The sequence below is a fragment of the Oncorhynchus gorbuscha genome, linkage group LG01, assembly GCF_021184085.1.
Source record: "Oncorhynchus gorbuscha isolate QuinsamMale2020 ecotype Even-year linkage group LG01, OgorEven_v1.0, whole genome shotgun sequence".
Classification (NCBI taxonomy): domain Eukaryota; kingdom Metazoa; phylum Chordata; class Actinopteri; order Salmoniformes; family Salmonidae; genus Oncorhynchus; species Oncorhynchus gorbuscha.
The window spans coordinates 32309471-32336537 of record NC_060173.1 but is presented as its reverse complement, the minus strand read 5'-3'; the positions used below and the strand labels follow the sequence as shown (position 1 = coordinate 32336537).

The following is a 27067-nucleotide window of genomic DNA, read 5'->3' as shown; positions in this document are numbered from 1 at the left end:
CTCTCTCTCTCTGCTACTTTTGACTCCACCTCTGTGTATGTCCCTGTAGTATTACAGTACTCTATAGACCAGATCTCTGAGTTAAAGAATCCTTGTCTCCCCTCAGTATAAGATTCCGTTTTTCACTCACACTATACTGCAGTATGTACTCATACTGCCAAGCCACACATAATTTAAGGCCATTTGTCCATTTACATCAGACCAAACAAACAAAGATTATATTCATCAGAAATGATTCTTACCAAGCCTCACACAATTACTGTCATTGTCAAACAAGTGTCACTGTATGTGAATGTGTTGACACTCTTTCCTCTGCTCTCCCTCACTCTCTCTCTGCTGCAGAGAGCAGGGAGTCAGGCTATGAGTCAGGTATTCTGGTGAGCAAGGCTGTAGACCTCAACATAGATGGAGTCAACCTCAAACCAGCTGGTGAGTGGACAATACTGTCCCCATCCCCTTAGCCGGGTGCTTAGTTGTTGCAGGGGGTACTTCTGAAGTAAAACTGACAGCTTGGAGAATGAGATGAACCATCCATAGATCATTCTCTAAAGGGCTATGAAAAAGCCTTTCTGAATATGTCTTGTAGTGGTGGGGGTGAAACTGAACGTCTCCGCCTGGATGAACAACTTCATGAACGCCACCATCAAAGTCAACGTAAGAGAAACACTTTTCCCCATAGTTAAGAAACTATCACTTATATTTTGTTTGCTCAACAAGTTGCCCTTCATACATGGTGGTGTGTGTTCTGATGTGTTTGCAGTGCAAGGATGAAATCTGTGGCTGTCTGAAGAATAATAAGGTACTATGGCTTATCTTACTTGTGAAAAATATTTTGAAATGTTGATAATGTTCTATACTGACTGATGTTCTCTCTCTCTCTCTCTGCAGCACGTTGACTGCGTCATCCTGGATGATGGTGGCTTCCTGCTGATGTCCAATCAGGATGAGTATATCACTCAGGTGAGTCTCCATCAACCAATCAGCTTGTTCTGTCAGAGCGATGTATGTTTGCTCTACCAGAGCAGGTTCAACATTCTGTCTGGCTATAGGACAGTTTCCCAGACCTAGATTACGCCTTGTCCTGGTCTAAAACACGTTCAATGGAAAGGATTAGCTTTAATCTGTCTCCAGGAAACTGGCCCTTATGGAATCGGTTGAACTGATCTGGATATGCTTTTAGCCAACCCCTCTGACTATCATGATAAGATATGATTCTCTTGTATTGTCCTCTGCATCTCTAACACTCATTAATACTGAATGCCATATCATATTTGACAACAAACAAGTATCTAAAGCACAGATCTGAATGAAAATGGCTCTATGGCATCTACAGTATCCTGAAGTTAGTAGGACATAAATCCAATGTCTTAAAGCCAAGACACTCCTGTTGGAATGAGTACCAATAGGTTTTCATTGGTTTGGCTGGCCACCAGATCTCTTCTCCTGCTCCTCTCTCCATCCCTGCTCCATCTGACCTGGATGACTCCAATCCATCACTCACTCAAATAGGTCATATATACGCCTTATGACATGATTATGACATGGGTATGGCATTGTCCTGAGCCCATTGTGTCCTGTTAGAGTGTGTTTAAAAGCTCCTGTAGTACAGAAGTCTGCTTCTCCAGCAGAGTAAAGGGTTAGTCTCTGGAACAGTATCAGAGAGAGAGAGAGAGAGAAAGGGAGAGGTTCCCACTCTGTTATGCTAACCCCTATTAAAGAGAGAGTTCACCCCTGTATCAAAGTTGGACAGATGTTTTCATACATTTCATGTGGTCTAAAGTCATGCTGAATCTGCATTGTATATCCTACTATACTCCTTATATGCTATATATATCCTACTATATCCTACTATACTCCCTAGGAGAATCCTGCAGGCTTCAATCCAAGTGAATGGCATGTTTTGGCTGTACTAGTTAAATTGGATTAGGTAGTTCAATCCTCCCCATTCATTTTGGATCAAGGCTTTCTAATGCATAGAGCAGGCGTCCATTTTGCGTCTTTGGTTGTTGAATGCTCCTCTAGTTCTCTGTGGGGTGTCTTGAGTACAACCTTGTTCTCTGTGTGTATCGATAGGTCAGTTCTTTATGAATAAATGTGTAGGTGTGGTAGTTGAACGCTCTCTGTTCCCTGAATACAGATTGGTCAGTTCTTTGGGGAGGTAGACCCAGTCGTGATGATCAGTCTGGTCAACACGTCTCTGTACTCCTTCAACAAGACCTACGACTACCAGTCAGTCTGCGATCCTGAGAGAGACAGCAAGGCTGCTGCAGGGCCACGATCTGTCTATGTGGTGAGAGACACACACACACAGCACACACACATGCGTAAATGTATTATCTTGCTTTGGTTACCTCTTCTGTTACATACAGTGTGTTCAGAAAGTATTCAGACCCCTTCACTTACGCTACAGCCTTATTCAACTATGGATTCAATCGTTTTTCCCCTCAGCAATCTACACACAATACCTCATCACGAGAAGCAAAAACAGGTTTTTAGAAAATGTTTGCAAACCTATAAAAAAGAGGGAAATATAACATTTACATAAGTATTCAGACCCTTTACTCAGTACTTTGTTGAAGCCCCTTTGGCAGCGATTACAGCCGTGAGTCTTCCTGGGTATGACGCTACAAGCTTGGCACACCTTTATTTGGGGAGTTTCTCCCATTCTTCTCTGCAGATCCTCTCAAGCTCTGTCAGGTTGGATGGGGAGCGTCGCTGCACAGCTATTTTCAGGTCTCTCCAGAGATGTTCGATCGGGTTGAAGTCCGGACTCTGGCTGGGCTACTCAAGGACATTCAGAAACTATTCAGAGAAGCCACTCATGCATTGTCATGGCTGTATGCTTAGGGTCGTTGTCCTGTTGGAAGGTGAACCTTTGCACCAGTCTGAGGTCCTGAGTACTCTGGAGCAGGTTTTCATTAAGGATCTCTCTGTACTTTGCTCCATTCTCCCATCTCCACAGAGGAATTCTGGAGCTCTGTCAGAGTGACCAACATGATCTTGTTCACTTCCCTGACCAAGGCCCTTTCCTCCGATTGCTCAGTTTAGCAGGGCGGCCAGCTTAATGAAGAGTATTGGTGGTTCCAAACTTCTTCCATTTCAGAATGATGGAGGCCACTGTGTTCTTGGGGACCTTCAATGCTGCAGACATGTTTTGGTACCCTTCCCCAGATCTGTGCCTCGACACCATCCTGTCACGGAGCTCTACGGACAATTTCTTTGACCGTAGGGCTTGGTTTTTGCTCTGACATGCATTGTCAACTGTGGGACCTTATATAGACAGGTGTGTGCCTTTCCAAATCATGTCCAATCAATTGAATTTTCCACAGGTGGACTCCAATCAAGTTGTAGAAACATCTCAAGGATGATCAACGGAAACAGGATGCACCTGAGCTCAATTTCGAGTCTCATAGCAAAGGGTCTGAATATTTATGCAAATAAGCTATTTCTGTTTCTTATTTGTAAAACCTAAAACACTTCGACAACTGTTTTTGATTTGTCATTATGGGGTATTGTGTGTAGAATCATTTTTAGAAAAAGGCTGTAACGTAACGAATCTTGGAAAAGTGAAGGGGTCTGAATACTTTTTGAATGCACTGTATATGCATATATTTTGTCCTTATGTTGTGAATTGTGCACTCAGTGCTGCTCTCCTCTTCACTCTCCAGCCCACTATAGCAGACATGCTGAGTATAGGTTGGTGGGCCTCCACTGCTACCTGGTGAGTAAATGGGCTGGTTACTGTAACTACTGTTTAGATATGGTCTGCTGTTTAGACCAACACTAATATGTTTGTCTCTCTAGGTCGATAATGCAGCAGGTCTTCTACGGTCTCATCTTCCCCAGCTTCGTAGAGGCAGGTGAGTGTCAGGGTACAGTATATTGGATGTAATTACGTAATTATACAACAGTCAATTTATAAAGGTACAATATGTTTGTTGTCGCTTAAATGGGCTGTTAATATAGTGTAAATATCCTTGGGCTTTGGAGTAGTTATTTGGAGGAGTTGTAAGCACAGACCTGTTTGGTTTGCTTGTTTGTTGATTTGTGTTTTTGGTTGCGTATGGTGACAGAGTGGATTCTCTCTCCCTATCTCTTTCTCTGTATCTCTATCTCTCTCTATATATCTCTTTCTCTGTATCTCTGTATCTCTCTCTCTCTCTATCTCTTTCTCTGTATCTCTTTCTCTGTATCTCTCTCTCTCTCTCTATATATATATCTTTCTCTGTATCTCTCTCTCTCTATCTCTTTCTCTGTATCTCTCTCTCTATCTCTATCTCTTTCTCTGTATCTCTCTCTCTCTCCCTATCTCTTTCTCTGTATCTCTCTCTCTCTATCTCTTTCTCTCTATCTCTTTCTCTGTATCTCTCTATCTCTTTCTCTGTATCTCTCTCTCTATCTCTTTCTCTGTATCTCTCTCTCTCTCTAGTGGACTCAGATGATGACATGTCAGCTAACATGTTTAAGGAGAGTTGTATCACAGAGCAGACTCAGTACTTCTTCGACAATGAAGAGAGATCCTACTCGGGAGTCCTTGACTGTGGAAACTGCTCCAGGTGTGTGTGTGTGTGTGTGTGTGTGTGTGTGTGTGTGTGTGTGTGTGTGTGTGTGTGTGTGTGTGTGTGTGTGTGTGTGTGTGTGTGTGTGTGTGTGTGTGTGTGTGTGTGTGTGTGTGTGTGTGTGTGTGTGTGTGTGTGTGTGTGTGTGTGTGTGTGTGTGTGTGTGAAAAGGGAGATTCTCCTTCCTGGATAATTGTAGATGCAGAATGGGGTCAGTTTCCTGCCTTCCTCTGTTTTCCAGCTCTGTTCAGGCACATTACATTGATCTGTCAGAAGCTGGACACAAGGGGAAACAATGTTTGCTGAGAGCCCTCTCCCAACCTTTTCCCCTGTTTTTGTGCTGCAACTCCCATGTGGTGTGAGGGCTGAATGTGGTAGAACTGCAGTGGGTATATGAGCCCCATGCGACTGACGACTGACGTCTCCTCAATATTAATGACTAAAGACATGTAAACTTTAACGAGCACCATAAAGAAAGAGCTATTCCACAGACAAGAGGAGGCGGTTGCTCCACTGCACTGTAGTATGTGTGTGATTTATTAATTGCTGTTTGTTCATCTGAACCACATATACACCACATGACCAAAGGTATGTGGACACCTGCTCGTCGAACATCTCATTCCAAAATCATAGGCATTATTATGGAGTTGGTCACCCCTTTCCTGCTATAACAGCCTCCACTCTTCTGGGAAGGCTTTCCACTAGATGTTGGAACATTGTTGCGGGGACTTGCTTCCATTCAGCCACAAGAGCATTAGTGAGGTCGGGCACTGATGTTGGAGTGATTAGTCCTAGCTCACAGTCTGCTTTCTAATTCATATTGTCATGTTTTGTCTTATATTGTCTTGTCATTTTGCTTTTCCTTCTGTTCGTTTTCCCCCTGCTGGTCTTTTTAGGTTCGTTCCCTTTTTTCTCTCTCCCTCCCTCTCTCTCTTCTCTCTATCGTTCCGTTCCTGCTCCCAGCTGTTCCTATTCCCCTAATCAATCATTTAGTCTTCCACACCTGTTCCCTATCTTTTCCCCTGATTAGAGTCCCTATTTCTCCCCTTGTTTTCCGTTTCTGTCCTGTCGGATCCTTGTATATTGTTCACCGTGCTGTGTCTTTGTATCGCCGTGTCGTGTTTCCCTCAGATGCTGCGTGGTGAGCAGGTGTCTGAGTCTGCTACGGTCAAGTGCCTTCCCGAGGCAACCTACAGTTTATGATCGAGTCTCCAGTCGGTTCTCGTCATTACGAGTGGAATTGTTTGTTATGCTTTATTTACTCCGATTTGTCTAGGAGTATTGCATATTTCCTTTTCTGGATTAAAGACTCTGTTTTCGCCAAATTCACCTGCATAACAGAAGGATCCGACCAAAGAATGGACCCAGCGACTACAGACGCTCGTAACACTGCCGTCGAGATCCAAGGAGCCATGCTCGGCAGACACGAGCAGGAATTGTCTGCTGCTCGTCATGCCGTGGAGAACCTGGCCGCTCAGGTTTCCGACCTCTCTGGACAGTCCAGAGTCTTCGTCTCGTGCCACCTGTTACTTCCTGGTCTGCCGAGCCTCCGGAACCTAGGGTTAATAACCCACCTTGTTACTCCGGGCAGCCCACGGAGTGCCGCTCCTTTCTCACCCAGTGTGATATTGTGTTTTCTCTCCAACCCAACACATACTCTAGAGAGAGAGCTCGGGTTGCTTACGTCATATCACTCCTTACTGGCCGGGCTCGAGAGTGGGGCACAGCTATCTGGGAGGCAAGGGCTGATTGTTCTAACAATTACCAGAACTTTAAAGAGGAGATGATTCGGGTTTTTGACCGTTCAGTTTTTGGTAGGGAGGCTTCTAGGGCCCTGGCTTCCCTATGCCAAGGTGATCGATCCATAACGGATTACTCTATAGAGTTTCGCACTCTTGCTGCCTCTAGTGACTGGAACGAGCCGGCACTGCTCGCTCGTTTTCTGGAGGGACTCCACGCAGTGGTTAAAGATGAGATTCTCTCCCGGGAGGTTCCTTCCAGTGTGGACTCTTTGATTACTCTCGCCATCCGCATAGAACGACGGGTAGATCTTCGTCACCAAGCTCGTGGAAGAGAGCTCGCGTCAACGGTGTTTCCCTGCTCCGCATCGCAACCATCTCCCTCCTCTGGCTCAGAGACCGAGCCCATGCAGCCGGGAGGTATTCGCATCTCGACTAAGGAGAGGGAACGGAGGATCACCAACCGCCTGTGCCTCTATTGCGGACTTGCTGGACATTTTGTCAATTCATGTCCAGTAAAAGCCAGAGCTCATCAGTAAGCGGAGGGCTACTGGTGAGCGCTACTACTCAGGTCTCTCCATCTAGATCCTGTACTACTATGTCGGTCCATCTACGCAGGACCGGTTCGGGTGCTACATGCAGTGCCTTGATAGACTCTGGGGCTGAGGGTTGTTTCATGGACGAAGCATGGGCTCGGAAACATGACATTCCTTTCAGACAGTTAGACAAGCCTACGCCCATGTTCGCCTTAGATGGTAGTCATCTTCCCAGTATCAGATTTGAGACACTACCTTTAACCCTCACAGTATCTGGTAACCACAGTGAGACTATTTCTTTTTTGATTTTTCGTTCACCTTTTACACCTGTTGTTTTGGGTCATCCCTGGCTAGTATGTCATAATCCTTCTATTAATTGGTCTAGTAATTCTATCCTATCCTGGAACGTTTCTTGTCATGTGAAGTGTTTAATGTCTGCCATCCCTCCCATTTCTTCTGTCCCCACTTCTCAGGAGGAACCTGGCGATTTGACAGGAGTGCCGGAGGAATATCATGATCTGCGCACGGTCTTCAGTCGGTCCCGAGCCAACTCCCTTCCTCCTCACCGGTCGTATGATTGTAGTATTGATCTCCTTCCGGGGACCACTCCTCCTCGGGGTAGACTATACTCTCTGTCGGCTCCCGAACGTAAGGCTCTCGAGGATTATTTGTCTGTGTCTCTTGACGCCGGTACCATAGTGCCTTCTTCCTCTCCGGCCGGGGCGGGGTTTTTTTTGTTAAGAAAAAGGACGGTACTCTGCGCCCCTGCGTGGATTATCGAGGGCTGAATGACATAACGGTTAAGAATCGTTATCCGCTTCCCCTTATGTCATCAGCCTTCGAGATTCTGCAGGGAGCCAGGTGCTTTACTAAGTTGGACCTTCGTAACGCTTACCATCTCGTGCGCATCAGAGAGGGGGACGAGTGGAAAACGGCGTTTAACACTCCGTTAGGGCATTTTGAGTACCGGGTTCTGCCGTTTGGTCTCGCCAATGCGCCAGCTGTTTTTCAGGCATTAGTTAATGATGTTCTGAGAGACATGCTGAACATCTTTGTTTTTGTCTACCTTGACGATATCCTGATTTTTTCACCGTCACTCGAGATTCATGTTCAGCACGTTCGACGTGTTCTCCAGCGCCTTTTAGAGAATTGTCTCTACGTGAAGGCTGAGAAGTGCTCTTTTCATGTCTCCTCCGTTACTTTTCTCGGTTCCGTTATTTCCGCTGAAGGCATTCAGATGGATTCCGCTAAGGTCCAAGCTGTCAGTGAGTGGCCCGTTCCAAGGTCACGTGTCGAGTTGCAGCGCTTTCTAGGTTTCGCTAATTTCTATCGGCGTTTCATTCGTAATTTCGGTCAAGTTGCTGCCCCTCTCACAGCTCTTACTTCTGTCAAGACGTGTTTTAAGTGGTCCGGTTCTGCCCAGGGAGCTTTTGATCTTCTAAAAGAACGTTTTACGTCCGCTCCTATCCTCGTTACTCCTGACGTCACTAGACAATTCATTGTCGAGGTTGACGCTTCAGAGGTAGGCGTGGGAGCCATTCTATCCCAGCGCTTCCAGTCTGACGATAAGGTTCATCCTTGCGCTTATTTTTCTCATCGCCTGTCGCCATCTGAACGCAACTATGATGTGGGTAACCGCGAACTGCTCGCCATCCGCTTAGCCCTAGGCGAATGGCGACAGTGGTTGGAGGGGGCGACCGTTCCTTTTGTCGTTTGGACAGACCATAAGAACCTTGAGTACATCCGTTCTGCCAAACGACTTAATGCTCGTCAAGCTCGTTGGGCGTTGTTTTTCGCTCGTTTCGAGTTTGTGATTTCTTACCGTCCGGGTAGCAAGAACACCAAGCCTGATGCCTTATCCCGTCTTTTTAGTTCTTCTGTGGCTTCTACTGATCCCGAGGGGATTCTTCCTTATGGGCGTGTTGTCGGGTTGACAGTCTGGGGAATTGAAAGACAGGTTAAGCAAGCACTCACGCACACTGCGTCGCCGCGCGCTTGTCCTAGTAACCTTCTTTTCGTTCCTGTTTCTACTCGTCTGGCTGTTCTTCAGTGGGCTCACTCTGCCAAGTTAGCTGGTCATCCCGGCGTTCGAGGCACTCTTGCTTCTATTCGCCAGCGCTTTTGGTGGCTGACTCAGGAGCGTGACACGCGCCGTTTCGTGGCTGCTTGTTCGGACTGCGCGCAGACTAAGTCAGGTAACTCTCCTCCTGCCGGTCGTCTCAGACCACTTCCCATTCCTTCTCGACCATGGTCTCACATCGCCCTAGACTTCATTACCGGTCTGCCTTTGTCTGCGGGGAAGACTGTGATTCTTACGGTTGTCGATAGGTTCTCTAAGGCGGCACATTTCATTCCCCTCGCTAAACTTCCTTCCGCTAAGGAGACGGCACAAATCATCATCGAGAATGTGTTCAGAATTCATGGCCTCCCGTTAGACGCCGTTTCAGACAGAGGCCCGCAATTCACATCACAGTTTTGGAGGGAGTTCTGTCGTTTGATTGGTGCGTCCGTCAGTCTCTCTTCCGGGTTTCATCCCCAGTCTAACGGTCAAGCAGAGAGGGCCAATCAGACGATTGGTCGCATACTACGCAGCCTTTCTTTCAGAAACCCTGCGTCTTGGGCAGAACAGCTCCCCTGGGCAGAATATGCTCACAACTCGCTTCCTTCGTCTGCTACCGGGTTATCTCCGTTTCAGAGTAGTCTGGGTTACCAGCCTCCTCTGTTCTCATCCCAGCTTGCCGAGTCCAGCGTTCCCTCCGCTCAAGCGTTTGTCCAACGTTGTGAGCGCACCTGGAGGAGGGTGAGGTCTGCACTTTGCCGTTACAGGGCACAGACTGTGAGAGCCGCCAATAAACGTAGGATTAAGAGTCCAAGGTATTGTTGCGGCCAGAGAGTGTGGCTTTCCACTCGCAACCTTCCTCTTACGACAGCTTCTCGTAAGTTGACTCCGCGGTTCATTGGTCCGTTCCGTGTCTCCCAGGTCGTCAATCCTGTCGCTGTGCGACTGCTTCTTCCGCGACATCTTCGTCGCGTCCATCCTGTCTTCCATGTCTCCTGTGTCAAGCCCTTTCTTCGCACCCCCGTTTGTCTTCCCTCCCCCATCCCGTCCTTGTCGAGAGCGCACCTATTTACAAGGTACGTAGGATCATGGACATGCGTTCTCGGGGACGGGGTCACCAATACTTAGTGGATTGGGAGGGTTACGGTCCTGAGGAGAGGAGTTGGGTTCCGTCTCGGGACGTGCTGGACCGTTCACTGATTGATGATTTCCTCCGTTGCCGCCAGGATTCCTCCTCGAGTGCGCCAGGAGGCGCTCGGTGAGTGGGGGGGTACTGTCATGTTTTGTCTTATATTGTCTTGTCATTTTGCTTTTCCTTCTGTTCGTTTTCCCCCTGCTGGTCTTTTTAGGTTCGTTCCCTTTTTTCTCTCTCCCTCCCTCTCTCTCTTCTCTCTATCGTTCCGTTCCTGCTCCCAGCTGTTCCTATTCCCCTAATCAATCATTTAGTCTTCCCACACCTGTTCCCTATCTTTTCCCCTGATTAGAGTCCCTATTTCTCCCCTTGTTTTCCGTTTCTGTCCTGTCGGATCCTTGTATATTGTTCACCGTGCTGTGTCTTTGTATCGCCGTGTCGTGTTTCTCTCAGATGCTGCGTGGTGAGCAGGTGTCTGAGTCTGCTACGGTCAAGTGCCTTCCCGAGGCAACCTACAGTTTATGATCGAGTCTCCAGTCGGTTCTCGTCATTACGAGTGGAATTGTTTGTTATGCTTTATTTACCGCTCCGATTTGTCTAGGAGTATTGCATATTTCCTTTTCTGGATTAAAGACTCTGTTTTCGCCAAGTCGCTTTTGGGTCCTCATTCACCTGCATAACACATATGTGTAGGCCAGTCAAGTTCTTCCACACCGATCTCTACAAACCATTTCTATATGGACCTCGCTTTGTGCACGGGGGCATTGTCATGCTGAAGGAAAGGGCCTTCCCCAAACTGTTGCCACAAAGGAGCTCTGTGCAGGTCCACAACCCACCTTGGGTCGCGACCCATACTTTAGTAAAGGCTGGCCTAGAATCTCATTGTATGCTGTAGCATAAAGATTTCCCTTCACTGGGACTAAGGGGCCTTTCCCGAACCATGAAAAACAGCCCCAGACCATTATTCGTTAGGCATGTAGCGTTGTCCTGCAACCGCCAAACCCAGATTCATCCCTCGGACTGCCAGATGGTGAAGAGTGATTCATCAATCCAGAGAACGCTTTTCCACTTTTCCAGTTCCATGGCGGTGAACTTTACACAACTCCAGCCGACGCTTGGCATTGCGCATGGTGATCTTAGGCTTGTGTGTGCCTGCTCGGCCATGGAAACCCATTTCATTAAGCTCCTGACGAACAGTTATTGTGCTGACGTTGCTTCCAGAGGCAGTTTGGAACTTGGTAGTGAGTGTTGCATCCGAGGACAGATTATTTTTTTCTACACACTTCAGCAATCGGTGATCCCGTTCTGTGAGCTTGTGTGGCCTACCACTTCGCGGCTGAGCCGTTGTTGCGCCTAGACCTTTCCACTAGCAGGGCAAAAATTTGACGAACTGACTTGTTGGAAAGGTGGCATCCTATGGCGGGGCCACGTTAAAATTCACTGAGCTCTTCAGTAAGGCCATTCTACTGCATGGCTATAAACTCGAGCTATGTGCTCGAGTTTATATACCTGTCAGCAACGGGTGTGGCTGAAATAGCCAAATCCTCTAATTTGATGGGGTGTCCACATACTTTTTTATATATAGTGTATATCACCACGGTAGCCCATATGTGTGATGTCGCAGTCAGAAGGAATGAGCAGCGTTTATGGTTTACTCTTATCTGAGGCAGATAAGAGCATTTTGTGTGTAAGCTTTGTTAGTCCGTTGGGAGTGTTTCCATTTGTTTTTGGGTTGAAATCTAGTGGAGCCTTTTCCTTTTGTCTTGGAATAATGCTGAATTCCATTGAATGAATAAAATAACATTCCAATGGAAGGGAAGTGTTCTCTCTCCTCCCTCACCTCTCATCTCCTCTCTCCCCTCCCTCACCTCTCATCTCCTCTCCTCTCTCCCCTCCCTCAACTATTCCTCTCCTCTCTCCCCTCCCTCACCTCTTCCTCTCCTCTCTCCCCTCCCTCACCTCTCATCTCCTCTCTCCCCTCCCTCACCTCTTCCTCTCCTCTCTCCCCTCCCTCACCTCTTCCTCTCCTCTCTCCCTCCCCCCTCCCTCACCTCTCTCCCTCTCCTCTCTCTCCCTCCCTCACTTCTCATCTCTTCCTCTCCCCCCTCCCTCCCTCCCTCACCTCTCATCTCCTCTCTTCCTCTCCTCTCTCCCCTCTCTCCCTCACCTCTCATCTCCTCTCTTCCTCTCCTCTCTCCCCTCTCTCCCTCACCTCTCATCTCCTCTCCTCCTCTCCCTCCCTCTCCCCTCATCCCTCACCTCTCATCTCCTCTCTTCCTCTCTCCCCTCCCTCACCTCTCATCTACTCTCTTCCTCTCCTCTCTCCCCTCCCTCACTTCTCATCTCCTCTCTTCCTCTCCTCTCCTCTCCTCTCCCCCCTCCCTCACCTCTCCTCTCTTCCTCTCTCTCTCCCCTCTCCCTCCTCCCCTCCCTCACCTCTCTCTTCCTCTCCTCTCTCCCCTCCCTCACTTCTCATCTCCTCTCTTCCTCTCCTCTCTCTCCTCTCTCCCACCCTCATCTCCTCTCTTCCTCTCCTCTCTCCCCTCCCTCCCTCACCTCTCATCTCCTCTCCTCTCCCCCTCTCTCACCTCTTCTCGCATCCTTTCATGATGTATAATGCTAGATATCTTACGATAACACTGTGTGTGTGTGTGTTTCAGGATGTATCGAGCTGAGAAGCTGCCCCACACTAACCTGGTGTTTCTGATCACTGATGCCAAGGCCACCTGTCTGTCTTGTGACCCCAGACCACTAAGACAAGCTGAGCAACCCTGTATCCTTTGACACGTATGCCCACACACATACAAACCTCTACATTTGACAAACGGTAACAGAAGCTCAGCAGCACTGTATCTATCTACATGTTGCTACCATTATCAACATAATACCAAGCCTGTGTATTGAAGCCACATGGCTGTAGATAAGAAGTGCCCTCACATATAACTACATCATCCATCAGCAGGACACATGGTAGTACAGTTGCATTCATTTAGTTAGTATTACTGCTAGAGTGAAAAACTCGAGTGATGTTTTGTCAAGTCTAAATTCATATGGAGCTATGTATCTGAATGGAACATCTGGAGCCCACGTTGGGATCACTGTGTGTGTGCGTGTGTGTGCGTGTGTGTATGAGACATATGTGTCTGGGGATTTAGCTTCCTGCTGGTATAACAGTAAAAGTGTCATCGTCAGAGTTCAGAGGGGGGTCAAACCAAAGGCCTGTAGTTTATTACGACTCAATATGCTGATAATGAGGACTAAACACACACACACACACTCACACATAGAGGGAGTTAAGCTATAAAATGTACACACTCCCTGTATTGCACACTATTTATCAGCAAGAGAGTCTGTCCAATCACAGTGTCATGTTCAATCGTGATGAATGGAGTTGTTAAAGGATAATACTCTGCCACAGACAGGGTGATATGTCTGAGTTTGTAAGGGAGCGTGTTAAAGGATACTACTCTGCCACAGACAGGGTGATATGTCTGAGTTTGTAAGGGAGCGTGTTAAAGGATAATACTCTGCCACAGACAGGGTGATATGTCTGAGTTTGTAAGGGAACGTGTTAAAGGATAATACTCTGCCACAGACAGGGTGATATGTCTGAGTTTTTAAGGTGGAGTGTTAAAGGATAATACTCTGCCACAGACAGGGTGATATGTCTGAGTTTGTAAGGGAACGTGTTAAAGGATAATACTCTGCCACAGACAGGGTGATATGTCTGAGTTTGTAAGGAAGCGTGTTAAAGGATAATACTCTGCCACAGACAGGGTGATATGTCTGAGTTTGTAAGGAAGCGTGTTAAAGGATAATACTCTGCCACAGACAGGGTGATATGTCTGAGTTTGTAAGGGAACGTGTTAAAGGATAATACTCTGCCACAGACAGGGTGATATGTCTGAGTTTGTAAGGAAGCGTGTTAAAGGATAATACTCTGCCACAGACAGGGTGATATGTCTGAGTTTGTAAGGAATGCGTGTTAAAGGATAATACTCTGCCACAGACAGGGTGATATGTCTGAGTTTGTAAGGTGGAGTGTTAAAGGATAATACTCTGCCACAGACAGGGTGATATGTCTGAGTTTGTAAGGAAGCGTGTTAAAGGATAATACTCTGCCACAGACAGGGTGATATGTCTGAGTTTGTAAGGTGGAGTGTTAAAGGATAATACTCTGCCACAGACAGGGTGATATGTCTGAGTTTGTAAGGGAGCGTGTTAAAGGATAATACTCTGCCACAGACAGGGTGATATGTCTGAGTTTGTAAGGAAGCGTGTTAAAGGATAATACTCTGCCACAGACAGGGTGATATGTCTGAGTTTGTAAGGAAGCGTGTTAAAGGATAATACTCTGCCACAGACAGGGTGATTGTCATGTTTTGTCATTGATTATCATGTCTTGTCCCTGTGCTTCCCCTTCTATTCGTTTCCCTCTGCTGGTCTTATTAGGTTCTTTCCCTCTTTCTATCCCTCTCTCTCCCCCTCCCTCTCTCACTCTCTCGCTCTCTCTTCTCTCTATCGTTCCGTTCCTGCTCCCAGCTGTTCCTATTCCCCTAATCAATCATTTAGTCTTCCCACACCTGTTCCTTATCTTTTCCCCTGATTAGAGTCCCTATTTCTTCCCTTGTTTTCCGTTCCTGTCCTGTCGGATCCTTGTCTATTATTCACCGTGCTGTGTCTATGTATTGCCCTGTCGTGTCGTGTTTCCCTCAGATGCTGCTTGGTGAGCAGGTGTCTGAGTCTGCTACGTTCAAGTGCCTTCCCGAGGCAACCTGCAGTTCTTGATCAAGTCTCCAGTCTGTTCTCGTCATTACGAGTAGTATTATGCCTTTTGTTTGTAAAGTAACTTTACTGGATTAAAAACTCTGTTTTCGCCAAGTCGCTTTTGGGTCCTCATTCACCTGCATAACAGAAGGATCCGACCAAGGAATGGACCCAGCGACTACAGATGCTCGTAACACTGCCGTCGAGATCCAAGGAGCCATGCTCGGCAGACACGAGCAGGAATTGTCTGCTGCTCGCCATGCCGTGGAGAACCTGGCCTCTCAGGTTTCCGACCTCTCTGGACAGTTCCAGAGTCTTCGTCTCGTGCCACCTGTTACTTCCTGGCCTGCCGAGCCTCCGGAACCTAGGGTTAATAACCCACCTTGCTACTCCGGGCAGCCCACGGAGTGCCGCTCCTTTCTCACCCAGTGTGATATTGTGTTCTCTCTCCAACCCAACACATACTCTAGCGAGAGAGCTCGGGTTGCTTACGTCATTTCACTCCTTACTGGCCGGGCTCGAGAGTGGGGCACAGCTATCTGGGAGGCAAGGGCTGATTGTTCTAACAATTACCAGAACTTTAAAGAGGAGATGATTCGGGTTTTTGACCGTTCAGTTTTTGGTAGGGAGGCTTCTAGGGCCCTGGCTTCCCTATGCCAAGGTGATCGATCCATAACGGATTACTCTATAGAGTTTCGCACTCTTGCTGCCTCTAGTGACTGGAACGAGCCGGCGCTGCTCGCTCGTTTTCTGGAGGGACTCCACGCAGTGGTCAAAGATGAGATTCTCTCTCGGGAGGTTCCTTCCAGTGTGGACTCTTTGATTGCTCTCGCCATCCGCATAGAACGACGGATAGATCTTCGTCACCAAGCTCGTGGAAGAGAGCTCGCGTCAACGGTGTTTCCCTGCTCCGCATCGCAACCATCTCCCTCCTCTGGCTCAGAGACTGAGCCCATGCAGCTGGGAGGTATTCGCATCTCGACCAAGGAGAGGGAACGGAGGATCACCAACCGCCTGTGCCTCTATTGCGGATTTGATGGACATTTTGTCAATTCATGTCCAGTAAAGGCCAGAGCTCATCAGTAAGCGGAGGGCTACTGGTGAGCGCTACTACTCAGGTCTCTTCATCTAGATCCTGTACTACTATGTCGGTCCATCTACGCTGGACCGGTTCGGGTGCTACATGCAGTGCCTTGATTGACTCTGGGGCTGAGGGTTGTTTCATGGACGAAGCATGGGCTCGGAAACATGACATTCCTTTCAGACAGTTAGACAAGCCTACGCCCATGTTTGCCTTAGATGGTAGTCATCTTCCCAGTATCAGATTTGAGACACTACCTTTAACTCTCACAGTATCTGGTAACCACAGTGAGACTATTTCTTTTTTGATTTTTCGTTCACCTTTTACACCTGTTGTTTTGGGTCATCCCTGGCTAGTATGTCATAATCCTTCTATTAATTGGTCTAGTAATTCTATCCTATCCTGGAACGTTTCTTGTCATGTGAAGTGTTTAATGTCTGCCATCCCTCCCATTTCTTCTGTCCCCACTTCTCAGGAGGAACCTGGCGATTTGACAGGAGTGCCGGAGGAATATCATGATCTGCGCACGGTCTTCAGTCGGTCCCGAGCCAACTCCCTTCCTCCTCACCGGTCGTATGATTGTAGTATTGATCTCCTTCCGGGGACCACTCCTCCTCGGGGTAGACTATACTCTCTGTCGGCTCCCGAACGTAAGGCTCTCGAGGATTATTTATCTGTGTCTCTTGACGCCGGTACCATAGTGCCTTCTTCCTCTCCGGCCGGGGCGGGGTTCTTTTTGTTAAGAAGAAGGACGGTACTCTGCGCCCCTGCGTGGATTATCGAGGGCTGAATGACATAACGGTTAAGAATCGTTATCCGCTTCCCTTATGTCATCAGCCTTCGAGATTCTGCAGGGAGCCAGGTGCTTTACTAAGTTGGACCTTCGTAACGCTACCATCTCGTGCGCATCAGAGAGGGGGACGAGTGGAAAACGGCGTTTAACACTCCGTTAGGGCATTTTGAGTACCGGGTTCTGCCGTTTGGTCTCGCCAATGCGCCAGCTGTTTTTCAGGCATTAGTTAATGATGTTCTGAGAGACATGCTGAACATCTTTGTTTTTGTCTATCTTGACGATATCCTGATTTTTTCACCGTCACTCGAGATTCATGTTCAGCGCGTTCGACGTGTTCTACAGCGCCTTTTAGAGAATTGTCTCTACGTAAAGGCTGAGAAGTGCTCTTTTCATGTCTCCTCCGTTACTTTTCTCGGTTCCGTTATTTCCGCTGAAGGCATTCAGATGGATTCCGCTAAGGTCCAAGCTGTCAGTGATTGGCCCGTTCCAAGGTCACGTGTCGAGTTGCAGCGCTTTTTAGGTTTCGCTAATTTCTATCGGCGTTTCATTCGTAATTTCGGTCAAGTTGCTGCCCCTCTCACAGCTCTTACTTCTGTCAAGACGTGTTTTAAGTGGTCCGGTTCCGCCCAGGGAGCTTTTGATCTTCTAAGAGAACGTTTTACGTCCGCTCCTATCCTCGTTACTCCTGACGTCACTAGACAATTCTTTGTCGAGGTTGACGCTTCAGAGGTAGGCGTGGGAGCCATTCTATCCCAGCGCTTCCAGTCTGACGATAAGGTTCATCCTTGCGCTTATTTTTCTCATCGCCTGTCGCCATCTGAGCGCAACTATGATGTGGGTAACCGTGAACTGCTCGCCATCCGCTTAGCCCTAGGCGAATGGCGACAGTGGTTGGAGGGGCGACCGTTCCTTTTGTCGTTTGGACAGACCATAAGAACCTTGAGTACATCCGTTCTGCCAAACGACTTAATGCCCGTCAAGCTCGTTGGGCGTTGTTTTTCGCTCGTTTCGAGTTTGTGATTTCTTACCGTCCGGGTAGCAAAAACACCAAGCCTGATGCCTTATCCCGTCTGTTTAGTTCTTCTGTGGCTTCTACTGATCCCGAGGGATTCTTCCTTATGGGCGTGTTGTCGGGTTGACAGTCTGGGAATTGAAAGACAGGTTAAGCAAGCACTCACGCACACTGCGTCGCCGCGAGTAACCTCCTTTTCGTTCCTGTTTCCACTCGTCTGGCTGTTCTTCAGTGGGCTCACTCTGCCAAGTTAGCTGGTCATCCCGGTGTTCGAGGCACTCTTGCGTCTATTCGCCAGCGCTTTTGGTGGCCGACTCAGGAGCGTGACACGCGCCGTTTCGTGGCTGCTTGTTGGACTGCGCGCAGACTAAGTCGGGTAACTCTCCTCCTGCCGGTCGTCTCAGACCGCTCCCCATTCCTTCTCGACCATGGTCTCACATCGCCCTAGAATTCATTACCGGTCTGCCTTTGTCTGCGGGGAAGACTGTGATTCTTACGGTTGTCGATAGGTTCTCTAAGGCGGCACATTTCATTCCCCTCGCTAAACTTCCTTCCGCTAAGGAGACGGCACAAATCATCATCGAGAATGTGTTCAGAATTCATGGCCTCCCGTTAGACGCCGTTTCAGACAGAGGCCCGCAATTCACATCACAGTTTTGGAGGGAGTTCTGTCGTTTGATTGGTGATCCGTCAGTCTCTCTTCCGGGTTTCATCCCCAGTCTAACGGTCAAGCAGAGGGGCCAATCAGACGATTGGTCGCATACTACGAGCCTTTCTTTCAGAAACCCTGCGTCTTGGGCAGAACAGCTCCCTGGGCAGAATACGCTCACAACTCGCTTCCTTCGTCTGCTACCGGGTTATCTCCGTTTCAGAGTAGTCTGGGTTACCAGCCTCCTCTGTTCTCATCCCAGCTTGCCGAGTCCAGCGTTCCCTCCGCTCAAGCGTTTGTCCAACGTTGTGAGCGCACCTGGAGGAGGGTGAGGTCTGCACTTTGCCGTTACAGGGCACAGACTGTGAGAGCCGCCAATAAACGTAGGATTAAGAGACTAAGGTATCGTTGCGGCCTGAGAGTGTGGCTTTCCACTCGCAACCTTCCTCTTACGACAGCTTCTCGTAAGTTGACTCCGCGGTTCATTGGTCCGTTCCGTGTCTCCCAGGTCGTCAATCCTGTCGCTGTGCGACTGCTTCTTCCGCGACATCTTCGTCGCGTCCATCCTGTCTTCCATGTCTCCTGTGTCAAGCCCTTTCTTCGCACCCCCGTTCGTCTTCCCTCCCCCCCTCCCGTCCTTGTCGAGAGCGCACCTATTTACAAGGTACGTAAGATCATGGACATGCGTTCTCGGGGACGGGGTCACCAATACTTAGTGGATTGGGAGGGTTACGGTCCTGAGGAGAGGAGTTGGGTTCCGTCTCGGGACGTGCTGGACCGTTCACTTATTGATGATTTCCTCCGTTGCCGCCAGGATTCCTCCTCGAGTGCGCCAGGAGGCGCTCGGTGAGTGGGGGGGTACTGTCATGTTTTGTCATTGATTATCATGTCTTGTCCCTGTGCTTCCCCTTCTATTCGTTTCCCTCTGCTGGTCTTATTAGGTTCTTTCCCTCTTTCTATCCCTCTCTCTCCCCCCTCCCTCTCTCACTCTCTCGCTCTCTCTTCTCTCTATCGTTCCGTTCCTGCTCCCAGCTGTTCCTATTCCCCTAATCAATCATTTAGTCTTCCCACACCTGTTCCTTATCTTTTCCCCTGATTAGAGTCCCTATTTCTTCCCTTGTTTTCCGTTCCTGTCCTGTCGGATCCTTGTCTATTATTCACCGTGCTGTGTCTATGTATTGCCCTGTCGTGTCGTGTTTCCCTCAGATGCTGCGTGGTGAGCAGGTGTCTGAGTCTGCTACGTTCAAGTGCCTTCCCGAGGCAACCTGCAGTTCTTGATCAAGTCTCCAGTCTGTTCTCGTCATTACGAGTAGTATTATGCCTTTTGTTTGTAAAGTAACTTTACTGGATTAAAAACTCTGTTTTCGCCAAGTCGCTTTTGGGTCCTCATTCACCTGCATAACAGTGATATGTCTGAGTTTGTAAGGGAGCGTGTTAAAGGATAATACTCTGCCACAGACAGGGTGATATGTCTGAGTTTGTAAGGAAGCGTGTTAAAGGATAATACTCTGCCACAGACAGGGTGATATGTCTGAGTTTGTAAGGGAGCGTGTTAAAGGATAATACTCTGCCACAGACAGGGTGATATGTCTGAGTTTGTAAGGAAGCGTGTTAAAGGATAATACTCTGCCACAGACAGGGTGATATGTCTGAGTTTGTAAGGTGGAGTGTTAAAGGATAATACTCTGCCACAGACAGGGTGATATGTCTGAGTTTGTAAGGGAGCGTGTTAAAGGATACTACTCTGCCACAGACAGGGTGATATGTCTGAGTTTGTAAGGGAGCGTGTTAAAGGATACTACTCTGCCACAGACAGGGTGATATGTCTGAGTTTGTAAGGGAGCGTGTTAAAGGATACTACTCTGCCACAGACAGGGTGATATGTCTGAGTATGTAAGGGAGCGTGTTAAAGGATAATACTCTGCCACAGACAGGGTGATATGTCTGAGTTTGTAAGGGAGCGTGTTAAAGGATACTACTCTGCCACAGACAGGGTGATATGTCTGAGTTTGTAAGGAAGCGTGTTAAAGGATAATAGTCTGCCACAGACAGGGTGATATGTCTGAGTTTGTAAGGTGGAGTGTTAAAGGATAATACTCTGCCACAGACAGGGTGATATGTCTGAGTTTGTAAGGAAGCGTGTTAAAGGATAATACTCTGCCACAGACAGGGTGATATGTCTGAGTTTGTAAGGAAATACTCTGCCACAGCGTGTTAAAGGATAATACTCTGCCACAGACAGGGTGATATGTCTGAGTTTGTAAGGGAGCGTGTTAAAGGATAATACTCTGCCACAGACAGGGTGATATGTCTGAGTTTGTAAGGTGGAGTGTTAAAGGATAATACTCTGCCACAGACAGGGTGATATGTCTGAGTTTGTAAGGAAGCGTGTTAAAGGATAATACTCTGCCACAGACAGGGTGATATGTCTGAGTTTGTAAGGTGGAGTGTTAAAGGATAATACTCTGCCACAGACAGGGTGATATGTCTGAGTTTGTAAGGGAGCGTGTTAAAGGATAATACTCTGCCACAGACAGGGTGATATGTCTGAGTTTGTAAGGGAGCGTGTTAAAGGATACTACTCTGCCACAGACAGGGTGATATGTCTGAGTTTGTAAGGGAGCGTGTTAAAGGATAATACTCTGCCACAGACAGGGTGATATGTCTGAGTTTGTAAGGGAGCGTGTTAAAGGATAATACTCTGCCGCAGACAGGGTGATATGTCTGAGTTTGTAAGGTGGAGTGTTAAAGGTGTGAGATGTTAGAGATCTGCAGTATGTTTGACCAGGACGTGTCAGCATTTAAGATGAGAGTGGGAGTATTGTACTAATAGGAGGTGTGAGTGTGTTAGTATTTCCTTAGTGTGTGTGTTTGTGCAGCCCAGGGTCCCGACCCCTGTGAGCTGGCTCAGAACCCCAGATACAGGAAAGGACCTGACGTGTGTTTCGACAACAACATAGACGTAAGTTCTCTTTCTCTATCTCTTGGTTTGAATGTTCTTCATTGCCTGATTGCATGAATTTGTTTATCTGTTTTACATTTTGCTCTCAGGGATCTTTTTTGTTCTATCAAATGAACTGGTTGCTTTGCATGACAGGTCTTCTCATGTTCATTCTCTCATCTTTCTGACATATTTCATTAAGTTATATCATCCTGCATTATCTCACGCTTTAAACTGACTTTCATTAACTGGCACTACAGTAACTGTGTTTTTGCATGAAATCTTCATTCTCATCTTTTACATTTTTTCTTTCTCCTTGTCTCTTTTTCTATTTCCAATTTCCATCCTTCATTTTGCATCTCCATTGGCTCTTGTTTGAAATGGTAGGACGAGCCCCTGTGTCCAATCAGCGGTGTCTCTGGTCTGAGTCCCGTCCCCCTCCTCCTGTTGCTGCAGGTGTTGATGCTGGGCCCAGGGTCAGTGTCCTTCAATACAAACTGAACTGAGACATGTCACTCCACCACTGTTCATAGTCAGGCCTTACACACATCAACTACTAACTGACCTGAAACCTTCCAATAATCGGACCTTACACATAGCCACTACTAGCTATGTGGTATCAATTACTACGTGGCTTCTAATACTTCCATCAAATGCATAAACACACTTGGATAAACCAAGAGCAAAAGAAAGGCATCTACCACTTGATCATGTAATTCTACACCAGGTGAATAGTGTACTGTTAAGTCATGTTGATGTGGATGGAATGTGATTGATGGTGAGAAGGCTGCTACTGTGAATGTGACATCATCTCCTACTCTGAAAAATACTGACATCACTCATGTAAATATTTAACATACCCCACAGTATTTCCCTTGCCTATTCTGACACAAAGTCTTCGTACTGCCCATAATAGACCTGTCACACACACACAGGCCGGGAGCGATGCTTCGGCTGGCCTGGGAATGGAGGGGACAGGTATTATACAGTGGATGTAGATCCTCTTCGGAGAGTGAATGTAGGACAAAGCCCTCTTCCCCAACTGAACGAGGGAAGTTCCTCTGCAGTCTATATTCCCTCTAGAGTAAATTGAGGAAGCAACAAATGAGTTTCCTACCTTTTACGATGTGCTGTACTGTACGACACACACACACACACACAAACATACACACTCACCAAGGCCAAGAGCATGCACAGATATTTACTTTACTGACTTTATTGTTGCAGTGTCATTTACACGTTTAAAGTGACGTTTAAGTAACAAAATAAATTGACAATCAACTTTCATAACAGTTGCATACCAATAAAAAGAGACAAGCTGTTGTCCTTACTAGATCGATAGGAACATTAGCCCAAGCTATTTAGGAGCGATATCACACCTGGCACAAATGATTGTCTAGTTGTGTTCTTCCTGCTGAGAGATGCCCTATACCTGCACCCAGAGTGGAGTAGTTCAAAGTCCAGGTACAGGGGGTGGCTTGGGTCTAAAATGATTTTGTCAGCCTTACAGAGGGCCCTGACCTTGAAGATCTCATTCAGGCCTGTCTGTTTGACTCCAAGTACCTTGCTGGCTGTGGTGATAATCCTTCTCAGCATATTTCTCTGGCTGTCAGTGACATTGCCAAACCAACAAACAATACAAAACGTTAAAATACTCTCAATGAAAGATTTGTAAAACAGAGTCAGTACAGTAGAGTCTATATTTAATGATCCCAACGTTTTGAGAAAGTACAGTCTCTGTTGGCTCTTTTTGTAGATCAGGTCTGTACATTTACTCCACTGAAGCTTATTGTCCCAAGAGGACACCCAGATATTTATATTCCTCTACAATCTCTATATTCTGACCTCTGATAGATGTTGCAGAGGTTGGTGTTGTACGCTTCCTGAAGTCTATGCACATCTCTTTGGTCTTATTGGTATTGAGGACCAAGTGTGATTCCTCACACCACTCTACAAAGTCATCTAGGACCGGGCCATGATGTTCCTCGTCATCATGCAACAGGCTGATCAAGGCAGTGTCATCAGCGAACTTGTGTCTGTCAGGATGGGAACTAGTACAACTATTAGTGAACAAGATGTACAGGAGTGGGGACAAAACACATCCCTGAGTAGAGCCTGTGTTGGTGTTGCGTATGTCTGACACGTGGGGACATATTTTGACAGATATCTTGAACACTGGCATCAAACTGGAGGACAAACACACTGAGATTTCAATAATGTTGCTCTCCTGAACGCAGCCTTGTAATATGTGTTTCATCTGTTATTTGCCACATAATCTGGCTTGAATTATCTCATTGGCTGCCTGTCTGATTACCGTTTGTTGTGTCCAACAGGAGGATGATTCTGACTGTGGGGGCGGGACCTCTCTAAGCTCCTCTCTCTGGCCCTTGTTGGGGCTCCAACTACTGCTGCTGTGGCTCCTCACTGGCTCCCGAGACTCATGACCCCTACACAAACACACAAATGCACACACATACACACTCACATCTCACTTAGACAGTGTTTTACATTGGACTGTTTTCTGACGATCCATCCCCTGAACGTAATCACTGATGTGTTAACTCACTGCCAGTATGGAAGAGGAGTCACTCTCCTGTTCTCCCATCGTTCTCCAATGCCAAAGGGTGCTCTCTCTCATCGCTCACTTCTCTTCTCTACCATGTTTCAATTGCCTGAGATATTCTATTCTATTCTATTCTATTCTATTCTATTCTATGGTGCAACAGTAAGAGCTAACCAAACCCTTTAATTCTGTAGTATCTATGTATTGGTTTGAGTCTGAGGGAGGTTGAGTGGCTGTCCTTTCATGCCAACATATTAATTTTCACTGACAGCAAATGATTTGTGTATGCCTAGTTGTTTGTATTATTGTTGCTTATGATATTTATTATATGTAGAAAAAGATCATTATGAAGACAACAAACGCTGTAACTGAAATGGACAGCAAAGTTCTCAATATTCCAACTGTTCCAGGTTAACCAGGAGCGAGTAAATAGATGCAGTAGACTAGTAGGGTTCACTCAACAGAGAGCTGAACAACACCAACTATGACACCAAATAAAGCTCATTAGAGTAATGGGGATAGTTGGCCCATGAAAGAGACTCTGATAACATGGTCAAATCCTACTTTAATATCGTTATGTCCATGGTACCAATCTATGACCTGAGCCAAATACTTTCTAAATACTGTTGGTGTGCTTCATTTAGGTTCACTTGCTGATTGAGCATGGTTGTACTTTTGGGACTATTCCATTGGTTCCATTGCACCGGGAAAGTGAAATCTAGTGCAACTCAAGTGATACACTATCTATTTGACCCAGGTCTTTATAGATACATATACAGTATAGCTTCATTTGATGCATCAGATTCCTAGTGCCTATGTAGCGTCAACATCCCATTCATATATCCAGAGTTAATCTTTGATGGGGAGTCATTGGAATGATGTCCCAATGTGTCCCAGTTGCACGCCGTACAGTATGCTATGTGTAGTAGTAGAGCAGGAGCAGTAGCTCAGAGATGTGTTTCCTATGTTACATAACTAGCTGGTATCTATCTAGCCTGGGTGTCAGTCTCATTTACCTTCAGACTGCCAGACAGACTTGAACCCACCTCTGTAGAACAATGTGCTCCTGAAGTTAGTTTCCTCTGGATCCCCAGACTCAGGATTTCAGCAAAGTGAAAGACGGAAAAGCTTTCCAAAAGACTACAGGAGTTTGTATCACATGCCCTGGTGAGCAGACAACTGGAGAATGATATCAGCATATACAGTATAAAGAATGTTTCTTTTCCGTCTTCTTCTACTGCTTGTTTCTTCTTTGTGTTGCTCTCTAAGTGCTGTCAACGAGACGCTGAAAGCTCGGTGTCAGAATGCTGCAATGTGACGGGATGAGTCTGTTCGATGTTGGACGCTCCTCAAACCATGGATAAGTCACTGTTTGGCCATGATGGAGAGGACCAAGGTACAGGCCCTGTTACCACAGACCTGAACCACAGACAGTTTCAATTCTTAACCCACTCTTATCCCAACCTAACCAAAAGTTAAGTTCACTGTAAACTACACATTACAAAAAAGCAGCACTGTAACCCTAACCCGAAATGAAGAACTAACAGCTCATGTTATGTCGTTTTTACATCAGGGCCTGTCGCTGCCAGTGTTGTCCTTTCTGCCATGGCCATCGTGTGACTAAATGGTTTGGCGTTCAGGATCATGCCTGTTTATCCGGAGTCACGTGTTGACGTGTGTATAACACCAGGAACATTATGTAGCCCTGGTACAGGCATGTCCCTGGGGAAATCCTTGATTGTGCTTTAATACATGACTTACTCTTTTGTGTAACTTGACTAGCCTGATTCAATTTTGTATACATTTGTACAATAATGATATTTACTGTAAAAAAAAAAGAAGAAAAAAAAAGAAAGTGAAAAAAGGAGCTATAATGTTTATATAACATGGTTGTGATTCTTGTGCAAATATGATGTATTCACAATAAACGTATAGTATTGTTATGGTCTATTGATTAGCTGTTCGTTCAACAGGAGAGTAGTTTATGGACATGCAACTTGGCACAGCAGATGGACATAAAAGGAACGCTTACTGTTTGAGGTCCCCTGTTCCCACAAGTAATACGTCAATAATGATTTAATAATAGTTCATGCTGGAGAGATCAAACAGCGGGTCAGAGATCAGGACAAACATGGTATTATCTTTCAGCTGCGCAGAGCAAGGTCACAATACTGCTAAAGATGAGGTGAGGGGAGAGGACAACTCTTCCTATCGCTCTGCGAGAACAACTGAGAGTCTCTCACAGCAGTTAGGAGCCTTGACACAGAGTCAACTGTACTGCCGCTGACAGGATAGTAAATAACTCTAATCATGCAGGTACATGGATGTACTGTACAGCACTGGCTTGTAATGTCTGTTTAATGATGAATGTCACTGTATGCCATTCTAATCACTCAACTCTGCCACCCATCAGTGTTTGGTTTAACATCATAAGGTACTGACAGACATGCAATGACCATGGCTGTCTTATAGACATACAACGACAAAGCTATGATATGATGTTCTTGTGCTCTCTAGCACACTGATAACAATACGTTTTTCAAAATGCAATAATGCTCCTCAGATTCTCTGATATACTAATAGGGCATTATGCAACTATGACCAACCATTAGTTACAGTGAGTCTGCCCGTGGCAGAGATTTTCACTGTTATTCTTCAAGGCTTGGGATTCATTATGCCAACTTGAGTTGATATTTATTTTCTCATACTGATCATGTGAGTGTGTACTACTGGACTCCCTAACTGATGATACATCATGGTAAAGCCACAGTACAGGGGTTCTCACTCAGAATGACCTGGTACCAATGGGACATTCTTCAACCACACACTCTAAAGGCCTGCAAACTGTGATAACACCCTTTACATAATGGGATATTTGTGGATGCAAAATGTTGTATCTAAGATGCTTTTGGAGAAATATAGTGCATCGCCTTCTTCTTTCTTTAATCAGAATGATTGTTCTAATACCTCAGTGTAATGTGCTGGCAGTGCTGGCACAACATTACCGTGGACAGGTGTCCATGCAGATGAAAGACAGAGAGATGTGTAGTGCCATAGCATGTCCCCTCTCTCTGTGATGTCTTGACAGGGGGAGAAACCGACTTGGCCTATTTTCTGCTCTGGTCAAGCATCACGGCTCTGACAGGTCAGAGTGTCTTTAGGTTTATGTTGTTGTTTACCCAATGTTATATTTGGATGAATTCAACTACTGTTCATTTTTTGATTGTTGTGTTTGT

General features: G+C 46.6%; 1 protein-coding gene across 4 annotated transcripts in view; it reads left to right on the top strand.

The window, feature by feature from the left end:
• Positions 1-25779, top strand: part of LOC124036170 (voltage-dependent calcium channel subunit alpha-2/delta-1) — a 132818-nt gene extending 107039 nt beyond the window's left edge. For 2 of the 4 annotated variants that reach the window (XM_046350400.1, XM_046350391.1), the window contains exons 28-39: positions 343-429; positions 587-654; positions 761-799; positions 889-960; positions 2138-2290; positions 3669-3721; positions 3805-3860; positions 4430-4556; positions 12686-12798; positions 21207-21289; positions 21656-21744; positions 23602-25779. In XM_046350400.1, the coding sequence (XP_046206356.1) occupies positions 343-429; positions 587-654; positions 761-799; positions 889-960; positions 2138-2290; positions 3669-3721; positions 3805-3860; positions 4430-4556; positions 12686-12798; positions 21207-21289; positions 21656-21744; positions 23602-23638 (977 nt within the window). In that variant the 3' untranslated portion in view covers positions 23639-25779. The remainder of the gene's footprint in view (positions 1-342; positions 430-586; positions 655-760; positions 800-888; positions 961-2137; positions 2291-3668; positions 3722-3804; positions 3861-4429; positions 4557-12685; positions 12799-21206; positions 21290-21655; positions 21745-23601) is intronic. The other 2 variants (XM_046350420.1, XM_046350409.1) reach the window with 1 other exon arrangement.
• The last annotated feature ends 1288 nt before the right edge of the window (positions 25780-27067 follow it).